Source organism: Pantherophis guttatus, chromosome 6, assembly GCF_059756535.1.
Source record: "Pantherophis guttatus breed Tessera chromosome 6, ASM5975653v1, whole genome shotgun sequence".
Classification (NCBI taxonomy): Eukaryota; Metazoa; Chordata; class Lepidosauria; order Squamata; family Colubridae; genus Pantherophis; species Pantherophis guttatus.
In genome coordinates, this window is record NC_142068.1 from 41,855,272 (window position 1) to 41,881,919 (window position 26,648).

The 26,648-nt window shown below is 34.7% G+C and overlaps 2 protein-coding genes across 2 annotated transcripts; one reads left to right on the forward strand and one right to left on the reverse strand.

Moving 5' to 3' along the window:
* SLC35G2 (solute carrier family 35 member G2) lies at positions 1–6,310 on the reverse strand. Its single transcript, XM_034439657.3, has 2 exons — positions 4,236–6,310; positions 1–2,542 (listed from the first exon to the last, which is right to left on the reverse strand). Exon 2 carries the CDS (start codon positions 2,522–2,524, stop codon positions 1,292–1,294), a length of 1,233 nt encoding a protein of 410 aa, XP_034295548.1. The 5' UTR covers positions 2,525–2,542; positions 4,236–6,310; the 3' UTR covers positions 1–1,291.
* Positions 6,122–25,667, forward strand: PCCB (propionyl-CoA carboxylase subunit beta). The gene is made up of 15 exons (XM_034439655.3): positions 6,122–6,572; positions 9,665–9,784; positions 10,140–10,208; positions 10,494–10,550; positions 11,769–11,882; positions 13,469–13,579; positions 14,721–14,829; positions 16,010–16,130; positions 16,702–16,783; positions 19,095–19,218; positions 20,768–20,875; positions 21,962–22,062; positions 23,144–23,242; positions 23,394–23,487; positions 25,103–25,667. Exons 1-15 carry the CDS (start codon positions 6,390–6,392, stop codon positions 25,222–25,224), a joined length of 1,614 nt encoding a protein of 537 aa, XP_034295546.1. The 5' UTR covers positions 6,122–6,389; the 3' UTR covers positions 25,225–25,667.
* The last annotated feature ends 981 nt before the right edge of the window (positions 25,668–26,648 follow it).

Here is a 26,648-nt window from a genome sequence, read left to right on the forward strand (position 1 = left end):
TTCTTTTTAAAATCATCCTTTATTTTAAAAAAATAAAACCAGATTCATATCATTTGCTGGATACTTCATTTTGATACTTTTAGAATTGGCATTTCAGTGGAAATTTGTTTCAGGTACCTCAGGTAACTTGGTCTCAGAATTCCCATACTTCTGGGTCATTGTGTATTTTTGTGGGAGTATGTGGCTGATATTTTTTGGCTGATTATCTATCGTAAACATACACAGACATACAATCAAAAACATTCAGATGGGGTAAAATAGAGACTTGAAATATTGGAATTACAGTAATATGTAAATATTAGGTAAAGTAAAAGTTTCCTTCCAGTCAAGCTGTTAATGACTTCTTGGCAATAGTGTGGAAATGGTTTCAGGGATAGTTTTTGACTTCTCAGTTTATAGCTCTGCTATTTGTTGGTTGTCTCCATCAAAACTAATTGGGCAAAGCCCAATTTAGCTTCTGAGCACAGACAAGGTCCGCCATGTTATGCCACTTGTGAATCATATAATCACAATCAGAATAATCCAAGTGTTTGAATTATTCATACCACATAATTATGTCAAATATTTGATCATTGTAATCCTAAACACACAAACATTTTTTAATAAAATATTACATGTTACAAAGTTTACATGGTTTTCATTAACAACATCAATCATCTTCGGACTACATATTCATTTTTTCCTTTGCAATTATAATTTTTCTGGTCTTGAATCAAGTCCTAAAATGGTCATTTGTGTTCATCAGTTCAAATACCAAATTGCTCATTATTACTACATTTTATTTAAAAGAAGAACTGCAGGTACACAATTCAGATGTTATCTTTAACAATGAACCACATGGCAAAGATCAAAGACAAATTTTATACAATTGTTTCTGTAACCAGTAAAGGAATAAGATTGTTATGATTTACCTCTATTCCACACCAAGATTACTTTGCTATTTTAAACACAGAATAAAATTATATTTTCTAGATTCCAAGGATAAAAAAATAAAGACTCCATTGAAGTGAGATTAGTTCTTGATGACTACATAGACATACCATTTTCATAGCAAAAACTGTCTCTATTAATCTTTGGCACTTTCTGTATACTATCTAAGAATATGATTTTCATAATTTTCACATTTTTAAACATTTTTCACATATCTGAAAAAGACATTTTCATACAACTCTACTGAACTGTATTAGTAGAATACCTGAACAACAAATCATGGTATGTTGTTAATAGCACTATACACACACAGTCATATTAATTGCACACTGCACTACATAAAAATACAATAATTTTGTATTCATTTAATAGAAGAATCTAATATTTCCTGGTAATCTTGTTTTTTAAGGTTTTTCCAAGATAGCTTATAACATGCAAGGAAAATTATGCTAATAATGATAACAGCTCCTCCAATTATATCATAAACGCTGGGGAAGATGTGTAGTATAAGAAGCTGAAGAATCATGGCTATCACAATCTCCAAATGTTGCACTGTGCTAACCAATGCTGGATGGAATTTGCTCAAGGCATAGTAGACACCAAGAAAAGCCACGGTGGAACATATACAGATGCCAATGAGATAGCTCCAGCTTTCTCCATTCAATGGAATTATTGGCTCTTGAAGGAAAAACATAGTTGAGGCTCCCCATATTGTTCCAGTCCAACCAAAAGTAAATAATGCTGTCCACATGCTGACATTATCCTTAAGGGACCTATATACTATCATGGACAGAGCTGTGGTTAAGCCTGCCATAACTGTCATTGTATATCCAAAGACTTCCTTCCAGATATTCAACAGAGAATTTTCTTCGTCAACAATGTTGGGGATCATGACCAAACAAACACCAAAGATACTACTCACTACAGTAATTACATCAATATAAGCCATGCGCTCATCCACTAGTAAAAATGCTAAAATGGCACTGAAAACAGTGGTGGTAGCTCTCCACATAATAGTCCCATTGCTTGGGGGAACAATTGCAAAGGAAGTATAAGCACAGGTAACAGAAATAACATTACACACTCCATAGAAGAATAGCCGCAATCTATGGCCTTTTGGTCCAAAAGGGTCTTCATGGTAGTAGCATACTACTAAAACAGAAAACACTTGTAAAACAGAACGAATGAAAATCAATTCAAGAGATGGCACTTTGGAACGATCGGCAGCAAGTCTGGTTATCAGAGCTACACAACCATGGGCCAAAGCAGATCCAAAAAGAACAGCCCATGTTTTTCTGGACTGAAAAATGCTTCCCTCTATAAAATCTTGGCCTTGTTCATTCTTGTTGACTTCTAGCTTCTGTCCTGTCTGAAATGGAATGTCAATTGTTCCAAAGAAAGACTTTCCTGTTCGTTGTCCATCACTCAACAATCTTCTTTTTGGATTATCTTCTGTAAAACTCTCATTATCGTCACTCAGTTTCTCATTACTTTCTTCTCCAGGCTGTGGATAATAAGAACTATATTTCACTGTCACAGTGTTTGGATGAATTTTCACTCGTTTTTTCACTGGATATTGCTTGGAAGAATCCATTTCATAAGATAATAAGGACTGATTGCAAAGAAAAACAAATACATATTTATATATTTGATAAAATTGTTGCACATCTTGACTATTTAGAATAATCTTAATTCATTAGTGTTCTATTACCATATTAGATAAATTGAAGTATTTTCAGAAGAAATGAAATGTCTCGTTCTAAAACCCAATATAGTAGATCGATTATAAGGAGTCTGTCTCATCGTAATAAATGCATTTGCTATTTTTTTGGAGGTGGAGGCTCCCTTCATGTCAATATTGACTTCTGGTAACTGTCTGAAAAAGTTTCTGAAATCTTGGTTAGATTTCAGAAGTGGCTTGCTATTGCTTGCTTCATAGGGTTGAGAGAGACTGATTGGCCCGAGGTCAACTAGAACTCATTCTCTCTCAATTTCTAGCCTGGTGCCTTAACCACTTCACCAAACTGCAAATTTAGACAATTTAAAACATATGCTTGATATTTATCTTTCTTACTGCATCTACATTTACTTGTATGCTTCCAAATATTTTTAGGAAATGATTGAATCTGATGGGTTTTTAAAATCTAATTAGAATTAATTTTGCTTTGAATCTGAATATACCTGAAGGTAAATCAGTTTTTATGCCTGTATATAACAGCTCAGTTGATGCCACTAAACATATTTTGACATAGTTAGGATTGTTAAATATGTGTAACTGCATTGAGGGCAAGTAACAAACAATATTGTATATTTACAATGGCTTCTTGAAAGAGTGTAGATTATTCTTTACATTTCCATAGACTCTTCCTAGACATTATTCTTTACATTTAAACATGAGAGAGTTGGGTCAAACTAAAGCCCTAATCAATGCTGGATCTTGTTTCCCATCAGAGGTCATGGTAAACATAAAACAGATCCTTTTCATTGTTTTTCCAGGATCTGATGTTCAAAAGCATGCTGTTTTATATTCTACGAGGCAGCATATATCAGCTAATAGTCATTGATAAGGGGGATGCATCTAAAAATGTCCATTGTGCTCCAATATCATAGGTTATTTGAAATACTATATTATGTTGTTGCCGCTATGTTAATACAGTCATCTCTTTAGCTTCTAAAAATGTGAAATATATAAGTCACTAGGTTCCATTCCTTCTCCACTTGTTTTCACACCAGGCTATAGGTTTAGCAGTGGTAGCTTTTCCAATATTTGTGGTGCTGATCTGTGATTCCAACTACTATACTATCAGTTTGAAATGCTAATATAAATCACAGATTGTGATTTAAATGAATTCCTTTCAATCTATTCAAACTCAAGCATGATTGTTTATGATTGTGAAATATTTGTAAGAGATAATGTTATTAGAACGTTATGAAATGCTAAAGAAAAATTATGAAGAAAAAATATGCTAATCTCTCTATCAACTGAAAATGAAGGGAAAAAGATACACTCTAAGCTATGTTGATTTACGTATCATTGCTTCTTCAAATAACAGAAACATGATGTTCCTTGTAACGTATGGAACATAATTCTAGGCTATATTAGCTGATTACTGCAATTTATTTAATTTATGATAATTCTCTTTGAAATCATTCCAATTTGAAAGATATCACTTTAAAATTGCATGCACATTAATAGAAACAGAAAGATTTTGCTTAAATAAACATGGAGTGACATCTAGGAATTAAATTTGTAATGCAAGAAGAGAAAGGAGAATACAATCAAAATTGGAAAAATAATCCTTTACCTTTTGTTAGAGGGCGTTGTATAACAAAATAACCAAAGGCCAAGTATATTAAGGATAAGAAAGCTGCTCTGCAACATTCAGTTGTGTATCCATTTCTGCCTTCTAAATTCATAGAAAATAGACCTGGGTATTGTTGCCTTTGAACTGGAAAGTCAAAAATAGAGCAAATGGTGTCCGTTCTGGATTTATGTTGAAGCTGTAGTGTAGATCTTTTTGCTACTCTCTCATCTGCCTTCACAGAAAAAGAGAGGAGAATACAACTAAAGAATCAAATGCACTGATGACATTAGAGGCAAGTGAGCATGCTCAGCAAAGCTCAAGGGCATTTGACAACACCTTCATTTTGGACTGCGGAGTGGAATCAGTATTGCTTTTACTAGTTATTCCGGCAGTGAAACACATGTTTAGCTGAGATGTTACCTATTCATCAATAGCTGGACTTTCCTGAATTAAACATTGTTGAGATTGAAAACAAAAGTGCTTAAGAGAGTTACTGATTTATCCCTCCTGGTCAGTTGGTTAATAAGTGAATAGGATGATTAAATAGTTTTTTCTCTTGCTAGAGCCTCACCAAAAGTAACAGTGCTATGAGGCAATTAATCTGAATCCCTGCGAAAAAACATAATCTTAAAGATTGACATAACCTTCAAAATATTGTACATAAAAAAACCACCTACCCTTGATTTTCATTTGCTTCATTCATATACAATTATTCATCAATTATTAACAGCCTTATCCATATAAGTCTACGCAAAAGTACCACTGAATTAAGTGGATTTACTCTTCCACATATATAGATTTTAACCTCTCAGTACAATGCAAACCAGTGATTTGAAAACTGGTAAAATCAAACATTGTTTTTAAAATTATTTGTTGAAAACATTTCTATACTACTTTTTGTTGAAATATATATCAGAATGGTTTACTATTAAAAATTACAAATATAACAATAAACTAAAACAAAGCAGTAAAAACATACAGTAATACATTTTATTAAATAAACACTGATAACCAGTAACATAATAGAAAAATGTAAAAATTGTAGAAAAAAAGTCACAATGGCAATTAGCACATTATTAGGTGACTTAGAAGAACAAGAATTCAAGGCCTGGCATTGTAAAACAGTAAGATGGCTCCAAACTTATTGGGAGGGGATTTCAAAGTTAGGGTGGTATCACCCATGAAAAAGCCTGATTCCAAATAGCCACTAACTGCATGTTCTCTGAAGATGACCTTAAATGATGGGTTGGAAAATATAGCAAGAAAACAAAACACAGCTTTCCTTCCAAGACTGTGGTCCAGAGCCATTAGGGCACAATAGGATGGGAACACAAAGCGATCACAACACAAATCCTGCAATTTAAGTACTTATATTCAGATATCAGAGCTCGAGTATCCATGAGCAAAGTACACACTGCGACGTCATGTTCACATCTTCCCATCACTGTGACTTGCTTCACACATGCCCGACCCTGATTGCTTTACATATGCTATGCAAACCCAGAAACTGTCATCCGTTTAATAAATAAGCTGTATGTCAGGATGAGTGAAAACACGGCCTTTTTCAAGAAAACGTGAACAGCTTAATTATTTCTTCTTCCTTCTGTTAAACTGCCAGTCCTGTCCTGAGAGCAATCCTGGACTAGGAACTGCTGTACTTCTACCAATACGGTGTGTCTCAGTAGCTTTTTTTTTTTACAAGTTAATACACAACATTTCTCCCAACACAACAATGTGGATTCAAAATGAATCAGGCCGTCCTTTCTGCAGACAAACGGTCCTTCCGAGCGTGCAATTACGGTTGCCCTGCCAATTGTCAATTGCTAATCAATCACAGAGACGGCAGCAATGCTCGTCAGCAATGCACAAAACTCCGCCACAGCCTCAGGGCAGTTGGAGGGTGGGGAAGCCCGATACATCTGGAAGAGGTCAGGTTGGGAAGAATATGAGAATAAGCCCACTCGTTGGAAAAACTAGGATCTTCTGAGGTGTTAATCCGTCATTTTTTCTAGCTAATTTCCATATTCAGAGCCCGAAGGGCGCGAAGCAAACCAATTGCCGGCCTCACTGTGAGTAAAGGGAGCGAGGCGGGGTCGAGGAGGCGGCCGTCGTCTGGAGTGAAAGAGCGCATGCGTCTTCCCAGTCCGCTCAATCATGGCTGCTTTGCGGGCGGTTCCTGGCTTCCTTCTCTCGAGAGTTGTGCTGAGAGGTTGCCGCTCGTTTAGCGGCAGCGGCCCCCGGACCCGTCCCGTTACCGTGCCCGAGCGTATTGAAGAGAAGCGTCGCGCTGCGTTGCTCGGAGGCGGCCAAGCTCGCATAGACGCACAGCACAAGCGGGTGAGCGAGCGCCTCCTTTCCCCTTCGCTGCAGGCGAACGAAGCCCTTGCGTGGCCAGTGGCAGCTGGCTGCTCCTTGGCGTGCCGTGTCAGTGATTTCCGAGGCAACGTCTGGCCAGGGCTCAGAGGATGCCACTTGGGGGATCATTGAAAAGTCGTGATCCATAGTCGTCCCTCCCACCCACCGACCCCGCCGCAATTCCTCCTGCCATCCAGCCGAGGTAGAAAAAAATCCGACGGCTTCGATCGCCGCAGCCGCGGACTTCTCCACCGCGGTGTCAGGGTCCTCTCTCTTGTTTTTTTCTATTTAATGAAAACTGCAGATGCCAGAAAGCAGATCGCCCCCGTCTATTCCTTCGCTGCAGTTACCAGTTTGTGGAGCTAGTGTGGGAAGGTCAGGAAGAGGTCTAAAGAGGCCACCTTCCACCTTTCTCATGCTGTGTTTACAAAATTCCAATCTCTAAATCTAGCAGTTATTGAGGTGTTTGTAATCTTAACCGAATAGAGCTTCAGTTATCCATCAGACTTCATCTTTCCTTTCTCAGAATTAAGGCAACGCAGACAATCGATAGCTTGCTTGGTAAGGCTAGAGAGAATCTTCTGAACACCCTGTATTATGCTTCCAGTTTACTTTGGAACAGGAGATATATATTGTTGGAAATGCAATAAAAATTAAATTTAATTAATTAAATATTGTAATGGCTACTAACATTGACTTTTAACAGTTTTTCATGCAAGACACATAAGATTATTTAATCATTTTAGCCAAACAAAATCTTATTGATTGAAGAAAAAAACTTTCTGACTAACAGGTGCTGGTCACAGACTGGCTTTTGTGATCAGATGTGTCTGGCAAATCATTCCTTGAGATAGAATGAATGTATGTAACACTAAACTATGATTTGCCCCTACCTACTTAAATACCTTTTGGGCCTTCCTGTTTCCTCAACTCCTGGTGTCCTCCTCTTTTTTGAACGTGAATGAGAAGTACCTGAGTAAGGCAAGTGTGTTTACTACTCTTAGTGCACAAGGTTACCTTATTTAATTTGTCATCTCTTTTCTTTTCTCTTTCTCCTGTGAGGGATGCAAAAGGACAGAAGCTGTAGGATTTTCCATACTGGCCTAAACTAATTGCAAATGAAGCTGACTAAAGAAAAATGCCTGTCCAAATGTTAACTTCTTCCTCTTCTTTGATCATAATAACATTGTAACTTTCTGTCTGGGTTATCCTTACTATGTCTCCAGATCAATAGACGTCCTGCTTCTTTACTTTTGTCATCTGTGCTGGAAGAACACACACCAATTGCTTTTCTTTGTGCGGGAGGTTCTTTGAGGAGATGTGGTACTCATTGACATTTTGTACAGGCCCTTTTTATTTGCTATTGTGGGTTCACATTTTTCTTTCTGATGCATCCATTGATAGGTAAACAAACAAACAAAAGAACCTCCAATAATTTTACTGTTGTCATTAGCTAGAAAGAAAACAAGCAAAATTTGTGTTAATTTCACCTGGTCAAAATAATAATAATAAAAAAACTTGATTTCACTGTTCCATCAGTGAACATGTAATAAATAAATCTGGCCTTTTATTCTGACAGACTTTGATTCTTTTTCTACCAAACTAATAATTAGCTGGTGGGAATGAAAATAACAAAAAACAACTGGGAGCAAAGATGAAGAAGAGAAGTAAGTGGGAAAAAACTTGAAAGGTTCACTTTAACCACTCCACCTATTACATGAAGAAAAAGAAATCACGTTACTAGTCAAGGTCTCTTCAGAAGGGCACAGCAGCCTGTGAAAAATTGCAGTGAAAGGCACTGACCAGTGATTGGAGGGGAGGAGTCATTCCTGCTGTAGCATACAATAGCCTGTTAGAATGGAAGTGCTTGCCTACAGCGAAATGAAGTGCAATGTATGAAATGCACAGCAATCTTGGAGAGGTACAAACTGTGTGTACCAGGAAAAGACAGGAAAAGACAGATGGAAATTGCCTTTTTCGTGGATTTGGGATGATTAGAGAATGACACAATGCATTTCTGGCTTTGAGAAATGAGTGGGGCAACTTGGTTGTGCAAATTAGCACTCTGTCCAGTGTTTCCAAATATTGATTTTAAAAAATGTCCTTTAAAATATTGATTTTTTAAAAACATGTTCTTTCTTGAGAAAAGGAAAAAAAAGAAAGTGACTATCTTCAAGATATGGCAAAGGAGTCTAGGATGTTGCCAATAATTGCTGTTCCTGGTACAATACCTTTACTGTGCTGGATCTTTTTTTTTAAATTGTTCAGAAAGATTAAGTCAATTCTTCTTTGAATTACTTTTAACTTTAAAAGACTACATAGACACATCAATGTTATATCTTGGCAATAACAAACTGGCTTTGCATTCCACCTTCTGAGATGCTTCTTTAAACCTTTTAAATCAGGCCTATAACTCTGGGATTTCTTGATGGATTGCCATCCCAATCCAACCCTGTTTGGATTTTCAAGATCAGTCAGAGTTGGTTAGATGCCACCATCCACTGTAACATGGAGCTTGCAAGAGGATGGGAAGATGTGAAGATGTAGTCTTTGCATTAATTTCAATTTTGACTGGACCATCTGTTTTCTTCCAGCATATTTAAAGAAACTATATGAGTTGTCTGACTGGATATTAACCAATGTGGAGGGCAGCCAATAATTTGCCATGTGTCTAGTATGTCATGAATGGATCAGCACAAGAACAGATTAAAATACTTTGCACACATTCTTTCTGTATTCCTTAGATTTAGTCTGCCACATAATGCATTATGTGATATAGCAATAGCAATAGTACTTATATACTGCTTCATAGTGCTTTACAGCTCTTAAAATTAGTGAGATTTCTTATTTTGGCTGGCTTTTTGTACTTAACCATTCTATTGCATCATGTGAGAAAAGGTCTAACTATCATGTTTTTTACAGAACAAATTGAATGAGACTTTAAATTGAGGGTCGCTATTGAGTGCATATTTGTTACTATGCTTAGCTTTTGAGTTTTCAATCTGGAAAACATTTATATAAATATGCTGTTATGTTAAGAACAAGGCTGTTTAATGTTTTTTCTTGTTTTTTAGGGAAAGTTGACAGCCAGAGAACGTGTGTTATTGTTATTGGACCCTGACAGTTTTGTAGAATATGACATGTTTGTGGAACACAGATGTTCAGATTTTGGAATGGAGTCTGAGAAAAACAAGGTATTGAATATTTTGTTTGTTTGTTTGTTTAAATTCCAGGACTCTTTGTAAGTGGGAAACAATGGCTGATTTAGTGCCCTGATTCTGATCTCTTTGCAAATGGAGCTATCTCCTTTCTCTATGCATTTGAAATAATTCTCTAGATATTTGATAGATTTAATAAGAGATATTTAGAAGAATAATTTTTCCCACCACTAAACATTCTGTTTTACTCATTCCATAATTTGCTGGGTTCATAAGAAAATAGAACTGTTAAAGCATCAAGGTATAGTATATACTGTACATTATATAGTTGCTTACTTTGGTTTACATAAGTTATGTCAGTTTATGAATTACACTTCGTTTTGTTTTGCAGTATCCTGGGGACAGTGTGGTTACTGGCCAGGGTAGAATAAATGGCAGACTGACTTATGTCTTCAGTCAGGTATTATTGTTTGATTTATGAATTATGAATATATTGAAGTGTTGTTTTTGTGATTTCTCCATTTTGACCAGTAAAGTATTGCTTTTGCACCAAATGTACTGCTTTTACTCCCACATTTTATGCAGAATGCTATAAAAAGAAATAATCTTACAAATTCAGCTATTTAGGGTTTGATCCAGCTCTGTCTAATGGAATTAGCATGTCTCTTCTGTCTAAACATATTTACATATAGGCTATTTTGATATTTGTATTTTAAAACATTTTATTTTGATCTTAATTTTTTAGGACTTTACTGTGTTTGGGGGAAGTTTATCTGGAGCACATGCTCAAAAGATCTGCAAGGTAAGTTTATAGGCAGTGCAGGTGGTCTGTCAAAGATCTCAGTCAGTTGCTATATAGTTTAAATATATAAGCATTCTAACATCATTATATAAATATTTTTGGTCATTCTTCGCAGATTATAGTAATTCAGCTGTTAAAACTGTGGGTGTTCCACTTATGGGATGTTTGCTGAGTAGCTCTTTTGTTGGGTGGGAGAGACGAATCAAAGACCTTTTGGTTTTTTTTAAAGGTTTGAAAATATCATTTTAATTTATGTATGGTTGTGATCCTGTGATCTTTTATTTTACTATACTATGTAGTGCTTATTAATAGCTTAGCAAAGCATGACATTAAAACGCAAAGTAAAAATATCACTATTGAATTAATTGGGTTGATATAACCTCTTTTTCCTGTCCCATCCCTGGTAAAATAAGCGCTTAAATTTGATAAAATTACTGTCAAAACACATTTTTTGTAGTTTTTGTTGTGGTGAGGTTTGCTGCTTTCCTCATTGCTTAAGATAAGTGGAGTAGAAAGTGCTCAATGCAGATGTACTAGATTAAACTATGATATCAAAATTATTTTTTCTTATAAACTTTGCAGAGAGTAAGATTGAAGAAAAAAAATCCTGTAATAATGAATCATAGATATATGTTTATTTCTAATATTAGTTAATACATATTAATTATAACTGTCTTGATTGCTTACATTATAGAACTCCCAATGCCTAGTAAGTATTCAGATATGTAGAAATATATGTATTACATGTCAAAAGCTAATTGAATATTTAAAAAATTATGAATCTCTTTTGACTCAAGCTTGAATATATCCACATAATATTCTTGGCAACATAGATGCAGTAGCACAGGTTAGTAATGTAGAAGTTGGACAAATTCTTGTTCAACCATGAAATTCACCGAATGACTTTGAGGAAGGCAAGTCACTATGTCTCAGTGCAGCCTATTTTACAGGACTGCTGTGAGGATAATCTGAGATAGAGTTCTGTGTGTATTGCCTTGCTTTCCTAGAGCTGGGATATAAAGTAATAACTCATGTTACCAGGTGTTCATGAAAGATGGACAAACAAGTAGTTAATAAGAAAGAGAGACTCATCTTAGATTCTCATTATAAACAAAAGGTTATTTTACACAAAGATTGACTGTCTAATTCGATAAGCTATGTGGATGATTTATCTACATTGTCTGTAGTGATATATCACTCATGTGCTTGCTTTCCCAGATTATGGATCAGGCTGTTATGGTTGGTGCTCCTGTTATTGGGCTGAATGATTCAGGAGGGGCCCGTATTCAAGAAGGAGTGGAATCCTTGGCTGGTTATGCTGACATTTTTCTAGTGAGAAATCTTTCAGTTAAATACGTGATGACCCAACAAATGATTATATGTATAGTATTTTCATCTTATAGTTTAGTAACCACTTTAAATATTTGGAAAAAAGGCACTTAAAGGAAACATCATTGATTCAGTCTTTCCTTTCCTGCTGTTTTCAGGTTTTATGCAAAAAGGAGGGGTTGATGTCATGATCCAGGGACAAGATGAAAATCTTCTTTCTCTTCGTGATTTACTATTAGGGAGAGGTAAGCAGCTTAATGTCTTCCAAATGTTTTGTGCTACAACTCCCATAATAATTTACTGTTGCCTGTAGCACTTGGCACTTATGGTGGTTCAAAACATCTGCAGGCATCAAGTTGCCTATCTTTGTGTTACAAAGTTTCAAGTGGCATTGTTAGAAGTGACAAAAGAGGTATCCTGAAATAAGTACGTTACTTAAGCATTCATCTAGTTTAGAGAAAGAGAAAGTTATAAAATATTCTTGGTGATATTGTCTCACTCAGTTGTTTTTGATAATACTGTTAAAAAATCCCTCCCCCTTCATCAATATTTTATTTATATGTGAGAATATATTTACATTTATTTTTTCTTTATCATTTTTAAAAGACAAAAAGAAAACAAGAAAAGGAAAAAATAAGATAGAAATACAATATCAGGTGGACAAAGAAATGATTGAAATTATATAGTGCTCAATATATTGTTGATGGAAAATTAACCATAATGCAGAGTACATTAAATTATTTTTACAACAAGAAAAAGGATTTTTGAATCTCTGGGTTGAGTGCCAAAGTAAAACTCTTGTTATTTTGTTATTTTTCACTGTTTTATTAAGAATAGAAAAAAAAAAGTAGAATGAAGAAAAACTATAAAAACAGGAAAACATTTAATTTCTAATTTCCCCTTTATTGTATTCTGTCCGATGTACAATATTTATAAACATTTTTTTTTTGTTTTAGTTCTTTGGTCAATATTTGGTGAATATGGATTGATACTTAATGCGTTTTCACTGTTTCCTTTAATTTGTATTCTTCTCCTTATAATTAAGTGCCCAGCAAGAAGGAAATGGCTACAGCCATCATCATTCACGTATAAGCCAGGCCAGAAAAAAGAAAAAAGTATGAATGAATGACTGAATCAAATATCAGTGACAGATGCATTATTTTCCTTACTGGAAAAACTATCAGAAGGCAAAGGGGCAGAAGGGCTACAAGGCTTTTCATTTGCATCTGTCTATAGCAGCTGTCAGATGTAGCATCTGTTATGCATGAAGCAGTCAGGATATGTAGAAGCTTGTTGAGTGGCAACGACACGAACTGGCTCATAAGTGTGGATTCTTAAAATAGGGTATGAGAAATTATGATCATGCTTAGCGATTGAATCAAAAGTCCAGATAGATCTGGTTTATTTTCTTTCTATAGAATTCATCTTCCTATATACTCACTCTTTTATCTCTACTTGTTTATTGTAATATTGTTAAAATCTAATAATGTGATTTTCTGCAATATGAATTTCAGAAGGATGGTTGGAAAATATAAAAGATAGTTGGAAGCTGTGTAACATAAAGATATAAAAGACAATTTCTTTTACAGAGAAATGTTTTATGTTCTGGAGTAGTGCCACAGATTTCTCTTATAATGGGTCCTTGTGCAGGAGGTGCTGTCTACTCTCCTGCTTTAACAGATTTCACATTTATGGTTAAGGTAAGGATGCAGTGTTAATTGCCATTAGCTGTATTCTAAAACATATTAAGCTGTGAGCTTCAGCAAACATATTGAAGCTTGATTCTTAAGAGATATAATCAGGATTCTGCTGTTCAAGTTGGCTGATGGAGACTTCTAGGCAAATCATGCTGAATATGAATGAATAGAACTATAAAATGAAACAAGCTTGGCTTTTTACATTTTAAAATCAAGGAAAACTAGAAACAGGAGACTGAGTTTTAGTCCTATCTTAAACATGAAAGTCCGGTGGGTGACTTGAGTCATTTACTCTCAGCCTAAACCACATAATCTTTCTTCTCTGTTTCCAGGGTTGTTAAAGGAAAACAGAAGAAGGAAGGAATATGATTGTCACCTTGAGTTGTTTATAAAGTAAAAATAGTAGAATTGGGAGCCATACTTAATGATTTTTTACTGGCTATGGGTTGCAGTGTGCAGAATGATGTAATCCAGTGCTCCATGACCTACAAATAGCTGGGCCCAGGATTCTTGCTGCAGAAATATTCTTATTTCATTTATTTAACTGTATGAAATGTACATTCACTTACACCAAAACTATTATTTATAAAATGAAGGGAAACAAAAGTCAGTAGCACAGAGGTAGGGCACAGATTACCCACCTATATTGTGTGGCATGAAAAGGATACCAGTGTTCCCTGGGTCGTTTCCTAGGGCAGCAGAACAGAAAAAAGATGAGGCTGCAGACTGAATGGGCCTAATTTTGTTCAAAAGCTATCAGTTCTCACTAGCGCCTCTAAATACCCAGCATAAACAAAATATTTTAGGCTGCAACTGTAAGGCATTCAGCTTCACATACTGTATTCTTACTGTAATCTTTCTTTTTAGTGCTATGACGCATTTGCTCAGAGCTATAAATTGCCATTGATCAGAAATTATAGGAAGGATGTTCAAATTCAGAACTTACCTAAATTCTTATCTAAAATTTATTTTATACTTTTTTGTAGTTTTCAAATATTTTGAGAACTATTTGTTAAAAATTAGAGATAATGTAAACTTACGTGTTATTTGAATACACATTATTTTTTCCATTAAGTTTTCCTTTTTTGTAGATACTTGGAATATTGGATTTTGCACCTCATTCTTTTCCATTTGTTTTTTCTAGGATACATCCTATCTATTTATAACTGGTCCTGATGTAGTCAAATCAGTTACCAATGAAGATGTAACTCAGGAACAACTTGGGGGTGCGAAGACACATACTGCAGTATCAGGTCAGAATTGGCTAATTTATTTACCATTACTAATTCTGTGGTGTTATGACATTATAAATTCATGAGTTTTGGAAAAATAAATTTATTCAGGATAAACTAAGATTAAGTGAAGATTCTTCAGAATGTTTGCTTATTTTTTTTTATTTGGGCCACTATATGAATTTTGCTTTGATTATGTATTCATGAATTGCAGCCTTATATGGAAGGGAAGTCCACTTTTTTCTCTGTACCATGTCTGCATTTGTAACTTTTTAGCTATTTATCTTATACTATTGAATGGCATCCTTTACTAGTTAAAAAGTAATTTTCAAGTTTCCCATTTTCCATGAGGGAGAGGATTCCTGTTCTTCAATAATGATAAATATTATTAAAGTTTCTTTTCATTTTTTGTTCTTTATGAAAAGAGAGTAGTTAAAAAAGGAGAATTCAAAGCATAGGAAAGTTTTTTCTCTGTGTTGGAGAATCCATTTGAAGCATTTAGAATATTCCTGAAGGTATCCTTTTATTAGACAATAATAATATCCATTTATCATGTAATTCATGCTACAACATTCAACCCATGCCTTCTAGGTTCTGACAAAAGTCATTTGGTTGGAATTCTAGAAAACTTATTCAAAAATTTTTGAAGCGGTTGAAGAATCTTTGAAGTAATTTATTTATTTATTTATTTATAAAATTTGTGTGCCGCCCTATCTCCAAGGACTCAGGGTGGTTCATAACAACAATCGACCAAGCAGCTGTTAAAATCAACAAATATACACAAAAATATGAAAAGTTTAAAAATTTTTAAAATATACTACCCCATCAGTCCAGGCTGGGGGACATAAATAGCCAGGTTTTCAATTCACGGCGGAAGGTACGAAGGTCAGGGGCCAACCGGAGCCCCAAGGGAAGTTGATTCCAAAGGGTGGGGGCGTTCACAGAGAAAGCTCTACCCCTGGGGGTCGCCAGCCAACATTGTCTAGCCGATGGCACCCTGAGTAGGCCCTCTCTGTGAGAACGCACCAGGCGATGGGAAGTTGACACTGGTTTGCTTTCAAAATTTGTCAAAAGAAATCGTGTTTCATGTTTTAGATTCATTTTGGTTACACATTGCTCTTTGGTCATTGCAGGTATTTTTAAAATAGTATTATAATTGGTTTTTTTTTAATTTGAATTTTGTTCTTTTTTTTTGTTACAGGGGTTGCACATTGTGCTTTTGAAAATGACATAGATGCTTTGCTCAATCTTAGGGAATTTTTTAATTTCCTACCACTTAGTAACAAGGAGTCAGCTCCTGTCAGAGAATGCCATGACCCTAGGTAAGTAAGTACATTTTGCATGTAAAAATATTCTGACACTCAGAGAAGTGTTGTTTCTTTATTCATTTTGAGAATGACATTTTTAGGCAGCCCCATTATCTTAAGTGGTGGGATGAATAACTGCCAGATATTGTAGGAACTGTTCCAAAGGGATGATGGCCATAAAGCTAAAAAGTAAAAATTCAAATTCTTATTTTTACAGCAATACAACAGTGTGTTTATCACATTGTTGCTGATATGATGTGCCTAACTACTTTATTTTTTCTTAATTCTAGGCTTTTGTTGATAGTTGTTTTTTTAGTTGATTTTGTTGGACAGTTATTAATTGTTAGATAATGGTTGGAAATATAAATATCCAGATTCTCAGTAATATTGGGAGGATGAGTATGTACTAATTTAATATTCCACATTCAGTTTTGTGGAATGATAGATGAATAGTAAGTTAATCCTCTCAATAGTACAAATCAATGATTAAATTTATTGAAATTATCCTTGATTATACTTATGAATTACAGGAATACTTTTTTCTCATGGTATATTGTAAATGTTTTTTCATTCCATTTCTTTAAAGTAACCGCTTGGTACATGAGTTGGATGCAATTGTCCCAATGGAATCAACCAAAGCTTATGACATGTTGGATATTGTACATGCGGTAAGATTTATGCACCATAATGTGGCAGTAGTGTGGAAAAGGGATATGGCTTTTTTTTTTTTTTTTGCATTTTCAAATGATCTGGTAGTATAAATTATAGCTGATACTGTGTGATATAAATAAAATATGCTTCTGTCTTTATTTTACTGCATGCATAATAAATAGCAAAGGCTATATTAAAGTGTATATGAAGATTTAGTAATTTCCATGATATTTAAATGATATCATACTAAAATGAACATACCCTTTTGAGGGGTGGAATCTAGGGCTGTGTGTTGATCTTTCTTCAACATTTTTTTTTAAATTAAAACATTTTTATGTAACTGAAGAGAACATGCTTGAGGCATGGTTATTGAGAAAGGGATGGGAGAACTTTTCGTTTCTCTCTTAGAACAATTAAACTAGGAATCATCCTTTAATGCTGATTGGACAGAAATTTACAAGACAAAACACTGCCTGACACAGCATAGAGCGGCTTCCAAGCTTGCCTGGCAGTAAGTGGATCCTGTTGACTTTCAGTCAGTCAACTGTATCTCATAATTTGCCCTCTTTGAAATTATTCCCCTTTGTTTAATTGTTATTTCTGGACTGCATAAACATCCAAATAATAAGCCTGTTTCTAAAAACTGCTTTCTCTGTGTCCTTGACTGATCTAGGCTCTTATATCTACTGATAGGTAGAATGGCAAGTTTGATACCAATGAAACTGTATTTATCAATGTCTTTGAATCTCTGCCCAAGTGTGAGGAACAAGTTATTTTACAAAAGCTATATAGACTTATGGGAACTTTGCTAGCAGTTGTTGGCACAACTGAACCACTTTGACTTTGTATCACCTAAAACTTTGTGTCATCTTTTCCCATGAGATGAGTTGAATGGAATAATCCATGTTACGGAATCTCTTAAATCTTGTTGGGCCCACCTGTACTGTGCCTTATTCTTCAATTTTGGATGTTCCTATATAAATACATTGGGCTACTTTCCAAATTCAAAGGGCATCAAACTCTACAATAATTGAGACAGTTCCATTTGTAAGCTCGTGCGTCTTTCAGATCTGTCGCTGCAAAGGAAATTCCTGATATAGCATTACCTGCCATAATTGGAGATCCCAAAGGTTTTACCAGATTATTAGTTTATTTATCACATGTAAAAACCAATAAATATATAAATCATTATAAAATATTTTAAAAATCATCATTAAAAAACTTTTAAAATCTGAAATATACAAACTGCACAGATAGTGTAAATATCTACTACAATGGAGCCATATATGAATGTCTCCAGTTCTCTGACATCCCACGGCCTGAACACCTAGTTGGGGTTCTAGGTATCATCTGTATCTTCTAAGATAATAATTCAGGGTCCATTCTTTCTTGCAATAATTCTGGCTGTAAAATGAAGAATTTAATTGAATTTAATTTGGAATATAGTAGCATTATAGGGGGTTTTTGATCCAAGAAATGTGGGCTATAGATGACATATTTCTAGCTGAGTAATTTCACTATATATTTGAAGCATTACTCGGTGTAAAAAATGGAAGCATAATGATCGCCACAAAATTTAAATTTAACAATTCCACAATTCCACTTTTTCCTCTGCTTCCTATTCAGATTTGCTAAAGCTCACTTTTATTCTTTGAATAGTCCCTCAAAAATTCATGAAATTTGGTGTTGGAGAAGACTCCTGAGAATATCATGGAATGGTCAAGAAAGCAAACAAATGGATCCTAGAAAAATCAGTCCAGAATTCTCAAGGTTGCAAGTCACAAGGATCAAATTATTGCATTTTGGACACATTATGTGAAGACTTAGCTCTCTTGAGAAGTATAATACTGGGGAAGGTGGAAAGAAAAGGAAAAAAGGATCACCAGCAGTAAGGTGAATGAACTCAATCATAGTGATAGTGGAAAATCTAAAAGACTACTGGTAGTTGAAGACAAATTAGCGGTTGCTAAGAGCTTTGATAACACTTAATCATCTATCATATTTATCAAAATACAACTCTATTAGTATGGAGGAACAAGGTAATTTCAACCCACTGCTGTTTTTCAGTGTTTGAAAAATTACAGGAATTTTAAATTGCTAGAAATATTTTAAAATAGAGATGATTAAATACATTTTGAAATAATTATCAAAGTAATAGCTGCCAAAAATTTAAGGATCTTTATAAATGTTTGCTTGTAGTAATGTATAGAGAAACACTGAGAACAGAATATTGAAAAATATTTTTAAAATCTTGTTTTTTTTTAATTCTGATATCAAGAAAAGCACATTTCATTATTTTGCTGAATTATTTGAATCTAATTTATGCAGGTTGTTGATGAGAGGGAATTCTTTGAAATTATGCCTTCCTATGCCAGAAACCTGATTGTTGGATTTGCTAGAATGAATGGAAGAACTGTTGGGATAGTTGGTAACCAGCCTAAAGTAGCTTCAGGTATGATTCTGGCAGCTCTGTTTCTAAGAAATGAAATTAGAAAACTTCCAATTTCTGCAAGCTGGATGGGAAATTGTTCCCAAAATATGTTGGGAGTTGTGCTCAGTTCCTATTCTTTCTTCATATAGGCAAGGAGTCAAGATGGGATTTTATTTAACCAGTTCTTTTTTTAAAAAAATTGATGTTAACTTCCATCAGAGTTTCATTAGTTGTGTTTTAACTGTCTTGAATTTCTTCTAACATGAATTATCTTTAAAATAATCCTCACCCAAGTTTTTTTTGGCATAGCTCACGGTTGGTTCAATATTTTCCATATGATTGTTTAGCATACAGAAATTGCTTTATATCTTCATTTAATGATCTTTTCTAAATAATCTTGATATTTGATATTTATATTAATGTAATATTGAATTATAGGTAGTCCTGATTTAGTGACTATAGTTGAGACCAGCAACTCAGTGATTTAGTAAAATAGTAACTGTGCTTATGACCTTACTCCAGCTTCCTTTGCTTGTGAAGATTGTAAATGCAACCTAATAGCCTAGTTACTTTTTCATTACTGTCATAACTGTGAAAATTGCTAAAAAGGCAGATGCTAAATGAGGACTACCAATATATTAATAATCGAAGCAGAAAAATACTGACACTTTGGCACAAATGTTTAGAGTATTTGAGTTTCCTAACAAATTATTTTATTCATACACTATGAATAGTAATAGCTAGCGGCTTCTTCTGACCAATATATTTTATTGGTTTAACTTTGGTAGCAAAGAATGTGTGTTCAGAACCCAGAGATTGATAAACCTAATTATTTGGAAATGAATTATATTAGGGTCAACATTTCAGTCATTTCATCTGAATACATAGAAATGGCTAAAACTGCCAACAAAAACATGAATAAACTTACAAAGCTGAACTAGAACCAGAAAGCTAACAAAATATCTGATAGCAGGAAATATTGATATTTAGCATTAATAATACTGAGTCCATTGAAGTTGGGCAGCTATAACAAATTTGAATAAATGAATGTATAATTAAAATTCCTAGATAAAAATAGCAACAGTACATATACCGCTTCACAGTGCTTTACAGCCCTCTAAGCGGTTTACAGATTCAGCATATTACCCCCAACAACCTGGGTCCTTATTTTACCAACCTCGGAAGAATGGAAGGCTGAGTCAACCTTGAGCCTGGTGAGATATGAACTATCAAATTGCCGGCAGTCAGCAGTAGCAGCTTGCAGTACTGCATTCTAACCATTGCGCCACCGCTGATTAGTGGTTCAAAGATCAATACTACTTAGTGTTTGGTACTGAAACAGAGGATATTTGTTTACATGTTATACACCTAAAATTTAACAGGCTGTGTGTAGAAGTTTGTTTATTCAAATAGTTATTGGTAAAAAGTGTGTATGCTACTCAGCAAATTCATTGCTTAAGCATTTTTGTAAACAAGCAGACAATTTTGTGCCATGATCACTGACATATGGCATTTTTAAAATACTCTGAAATGATATTTTACAATATTTCCCTTCTTTTTTGAAAATTAGGCTGCTTGGACATAAATTCTTCTGTGAAAGGAGCCCGTTTTGTTCGCTTCTGTGATGCTTTCAACATTCCTATAATCACATTTGTAGATGTGCCTGGATTTTTACCAGGTAAATTGTTCTGCATCTCCCTTGTTATCTAATTGATTTAATTGAAAGTCTTATATTTAAGAAATAGATTTACCTTCTCTTGTAATTGCGGAGATAAACACATATTTTAAAATTTATAAGCAACATACTGATTCTTTGCTGGAGCAATGTGAAATTTTCTACATTCGTAATACAAAAGGATTTGCCTCTCTATTCTTCTGAACTGCCTTTTTTCATTATTTCATAAAGAAAGAATTAATTTAATATTTATTATATGTCAAAGATTTATCTGTATACTGTATTTCTATGAAGGCCTTATATGCAGAATTCTGTTCTAATTTTATAAACTAGTAAAGAATGAACACCTGCATATAACTTTTCATTTTATTATTGACATGTTTTTGCTAAGGCAGAAGAAGAGACTGGACTGTCTTTTTATGAGGCAGTGGAAATAGATATTTTTGTTATGGGGAGTTAAGTGACAAGGGCCTTTATTTAATCAATTTTGGTAGAGGAAAAGGCCCCAGTGGATGTAGAGGACTAAGGTGAGTGGAACAAAGACATGCCCATAGCTAAGGTCAAATGTTGCTGACTGTCCTGGCTGGAAGTTTGAATACTGGAGAGGGAATGGGCAAGAAAGACCAGAATAAAAACAATTAAGAAAGCTCTTAAAATAATTCTGGATGGGAGAGTTCTCTTCCTCACCAGTGTACAGTGTACAGGAAGGAATTCTCCTATGTAAATATCCAGAATTATTTAATAAAGCCTTGCTAATTGCTTTTATTTTTGTGTCTCTCATCCAATTCTTCACCAGAATCCTAATCTATATTGTAACCAGCAACTCTTAAGAATTTCTGGTAGGATACTTTACTATATTCTGCAAAAAATAATTCAGGAGGGCAGCAGGTCGCCCATCTCAGAATTTTAATAACAGTATTTATTGAACATGTCACTGTTGAATCCTAGATTAAAAGAGCTGCCCAAAAAACTTCCTTTTCAGTGTAGATCTGTTAATCTTATGTAAAAGTATGGAAATGCAATTATGCATTCCATTTATGTTATAATAACTTTAATAATAGCTGTGACTTCAATTCCTGTTGTTTTTAGGGACTGCTCAGGAATATGGGGGAATTATACGTCATGGTGCAAAGTTGCTTTTTGCTTTTGCAGAAGCAACTGTACCAAAAATCACTGTTATCACGAGGAAGGTAGGTTATTTATATATTTGACTGCTCAACTCACTATAAGGCTGGGTGCTACAGAGGTTAACATAACCACGGCAGGTGGTTCTTTGGTTATCTGTCTACTTGCATATATTATTGTTGTGCCCAGTAGAGTTTTATTAGAACATTCTAGAGGTGACCTCTTAGGCAGGATCTGGAATAGTCACCCCCTCACTGCACGTTCTGAAATCTACAGTACTTCAGTTCCTTCACATGTCATCATGGTCCATCTCCAAGACAGTACACTAGGCCTGTATGGTGAATAAGAACTTACGAATGAATAAATAATTTCTGGAAGTATGACAGAAAAGTTCTTACAAAAGGCTATTGTGGTAGGAAGAGAGAGATCAGAGGTGAATAAACAGAGAAGTGTCTGATAGTTGTTGAAAACATTCATTTAAATCCTGATGCTACAATGGTAAAAATAAGAACAAATAAAAAGCTGGCTCTGGGATATATGCTGCAAGGAATAGAAGATTGACAAAATAAGACTACCAAAATATTTAACTGTAAAACCAGCATTTACTTATTCATATCTGTCATGTACAGAAACTAGTATATTCTGCTGTTATAAAAACACTTAACCTATCTCAAAAATATTATCTACATTAGAAAAAATGTTCCTTGTGGCCTTTCTATTTCAAGGTTCTATTGTGTCAAACAGTGCACTGGGATACAAAACTTCTGCTTCCTAGTTATAATTCAAGGGTTTCATGCAACAGGAGCTTAGTTATATCATCTTAAGCCTATTAAATATTTCACTATTGACTTAATTACTAATGCAGCCACTGTCCCGAGTATTGTTCTGTATAGTGCTTCCTTGCTTCATACTTTATGTCAAATGTATTGGGTACCTTGTATAATGAAATTTGTGAATAGAGGAATGGAAAATGAATGCATTTCAGAAAATTGGGGTAAATGAGAGAAATTAATAATATTTGAATAGGTATTAGTGAAAATAGTCTCATATTATTTATGTATGTGTTCATTATTTATTTGTACCTGCCATAAAACATAAGAGTTGAATCATGGCAGTTTGTGACTGTTACCCTATTTCTTGTTCTAGGCTTATGGTGGGGCCTATGATGTCATGAGTTCAAAGCATCTACGAGGAGATGCAAATTATGCTTGGCCAACGGCAGAGGTAGCAGTAATGGGCGCTAAGGTAGATATGTTTTCCTGCAGCCTTACAGCAAATTGTCTTTCTTCCCTTTCCCACTTAGACAACTTATCTACTTTGCATGTGGGAATTGTTCCTGCTGAAGACTTCAAGAAGCTGAATTTTAGCAATTTTATATTATTGTCTGTTTTCTTAGGGAGCTGTCCAGATCATTTTTAGAGGAAAGGGGGCACATGCAGAAGCAGAATACGTAGAAAAGTTTGCAAATCCATTTCCCGCTGCAATCCGAGGTATGTGTCTTTAAGAATTTTACTGAAAATTTGAAATTTATTTCAAATTTATTAACCATCTTTTTCTTTAGCGAACAAGACCTAGTTCTTATAATGGTTGCTTTTCAACTACCTTTTCTTAGCTTAACATTTATCATTTGACAATCCTCTATTGAAGGCTTGTAATGGCTTCTACTTTCTTAATAATAATCCTTTCAATATTACATCTGGATGCAGAAATCCTAGGGAACTTAACTACCAGCAATATTTCCTTCTGGGACTGACCTATATTAGTTATTCCATGTGTCACAGGATGTTGGGCATCTATAACATCCATTGTGCTTTTGCTGAACTCTAGCTATGTCTGCCTTGGCAGCCTTATTATGCAGAAATAATGCTGATATTGCTTTTTAGTTCTGACTGGAGAATACTGGACATCTCCAAATGTTCACTGAATTCAGACATTTTTCTAGAATGTGCCAAATGAACCCCTGATACTGCCTAATTAATTGGAACTCTTAATTAATGCTTACTTGCTTTATTGTAGACACAGACCAGAATTCAACAAGTTAACATTATATGAAACAAATTAGTTTGGTAATGCAATCAGAGCGAATAGAGACAGATCATACTGGTCTGATAATAGCAGCTAAATATAGTCAGTCAATATTGCCTTGGTAGTTGTTAAGTAAGGAGTTGTAAGGTAGAACCTTATGCTTTCAAAAAAATATAATATGACCAGCCATTTATTTATTTATTTTATTTATTTATTAATTTAATTTGTATACTGCCCTTCTCCCAAAGAGACTCAGGGCGGTGAACAGCCAAAATTAAAATACATACATAGCCATGGGCTATGTATTCAACAGAACCTCCTCCCCAGAGGCATAATCTTAGCCCATGAGCAATTTTTACATCTTCCTTCAAGAGCTGTTGTAGGGAGAACAGTGTTAATTAATACTCTGGTTTATATGCTGCTTCAATATTGGATGTATAAATTAGTCAGCATATGGACTTTCATACAGACTTTCCTAAAATCCATGACTAGAGGATATTCAGAAATTTGATTTAGTAATGTGTTCATAGATCATAAGTACCATAACAATTATGCACTTATAAGGTATAATGGTTACTGACTCCAGAGTCTGCTTAAACTGATCTGTCAATAAAACAGATGATACAGCCCAAATTGAATTGGGATTTCAAACCTTCTAGAGGTTTGAAAAAGTTGTATGTATTTATAAAGAAAAACCTGTTTTCAATGTTGCTCTTTCAGATATGGAAAGAAAAGAAAGTGAATAGTTTAAACAATCTCTTTTCCAGTTACAGGAAGTAATTATCCAGTTATATTTTTAGGGAGGAAATGATAAGTCCTATGCCTGCATATTAGTTAATTAAATTTTTTAAAAAAATAATTAAAAATTAAAATTCCAGGCACATCAAACCATTTTCTTATGACACTCAGTATCAAATAATCGAGGAATAACCTTTTTTCTCCCCCAGTTATAAAGATATTCTTTATATTTATTAGTCCATAATTATGAAGGATTGATCCCTGTAGATTAAGATCAAAAGTCTGTAGACATATATACTTAAAACCGCAACTGAAATAAACTATTCTGAAATGTGTTAACAGGATTTATAGATGACATCATTCAACCTTCAACAACCCGACTTCGCATTTGCCGTGATTTGGAAGTGCTGGCAAGCAAACAACAATCCAATCCTTGGAAAAAGCATGCCAACATGCCACTCTGAATCTGCTTCAAGTTAACTTAAATTTGATGGAAGGAAATTGGTGCACTCCTGCCATATTTATTGATTCAAATTTTGTGATATTTTAGGATATTTCTATGGGCAAAAATCTATTTAGAATGAGGTGCTATAAGATTTTAGTCCATTAGAAGGGCTTCTATTTAAGTTGATTCGCATTCACAAATTCATTAACACAGAAGTATATTGTGAAATAAAACAGTACTTTTAAGTAAATTATCAGGAATTATTCTAAGGGTGATTGAAAAAAATAATTGTGAAAAGCAGGATATGAATTAGAAAGAAAACACCTGTCTTGCATTCATCACAGGCTTTTAAAGTATATGGTACTATGTGACATAAACCTCCAATTGGTAGCAAAACACTTAGCCCTGCTGAATGTAGTGTGTTGCAAACATTGTGATTAAATACATTATAGTTAATTTACATTTCTCAAGATTCCTATGCAGTACAGTCATTCTGAAATTATGTGTGTGTTCAGTTTGAAGGGGTCTATCATATTCATCGAAAGTTTTTCAAAAAGCAAAACTCTTGAAAAAACGTTTTGAAAAAACTTTGAAAAATGCCAACATTTGACCTCACTCAGTGATTATACATGTATGTTAAATGGGATCAAGAAAAAAGCTGAAGCTTGTGGCAGCCTGCAAAACAAAAGCCTAGGGCTGAATCTCTACTTGCCTTCTCAACAACAAAGGAAACTGGATATGGAGGAAGAGAAACACTAGACACCATGCCTCTTGCTCCCAACCTCCTCAAAGTCCAAAAACATACCATGATTGATGGGGGTGAGCCACAGAAAACACCAGATTTTGAGCCGTCTGTGACAGAGACTAATGACAATATCTCCCAAGTCCAAATCCCATCACGATTGCATGGAGACAAAAACTAGGCCTAATGTATGATCTTTTTGTGAGTCAGTCTGTCAACAATCTAAGACAGGTCTATGGTTGCCATGAACTCCTGAACTACCCTCAACTCCAGGCAAAGCAAAGGCAGGGTGAAGTTCCCCATAAGCCTGAAGAATACCACTAAGAAGCCTGCCAGAGTCCAGCAGTTCAGACAGGGAAGCTGCTGCATAACAAGAAGGCTGGTACACAAGTGACTATCTCATCAGATTCCAATGGCCCAATTTTACAAATAGTGTGTCATCCCTGGAAGCCACCATCTCAAGATGTTAAAATTATGTTCAAGAATGGATAGAACAGGATCTCTTAAGGCAACAAGATCTGTTCAAAAAAAGAATAGTACCGAGCAAAGTGCTTTGCACACACAAAAGATAAAGCCCACTATTACATTAATTGTTTCCAACATTTTCTTTAAGCATTAGAAGTACAGTAAATGTCCATTATAAACATTTTAGAGAAAAGCTATACAAATGGGTATTTACTACGGCTATCTAAGAGGGTTTT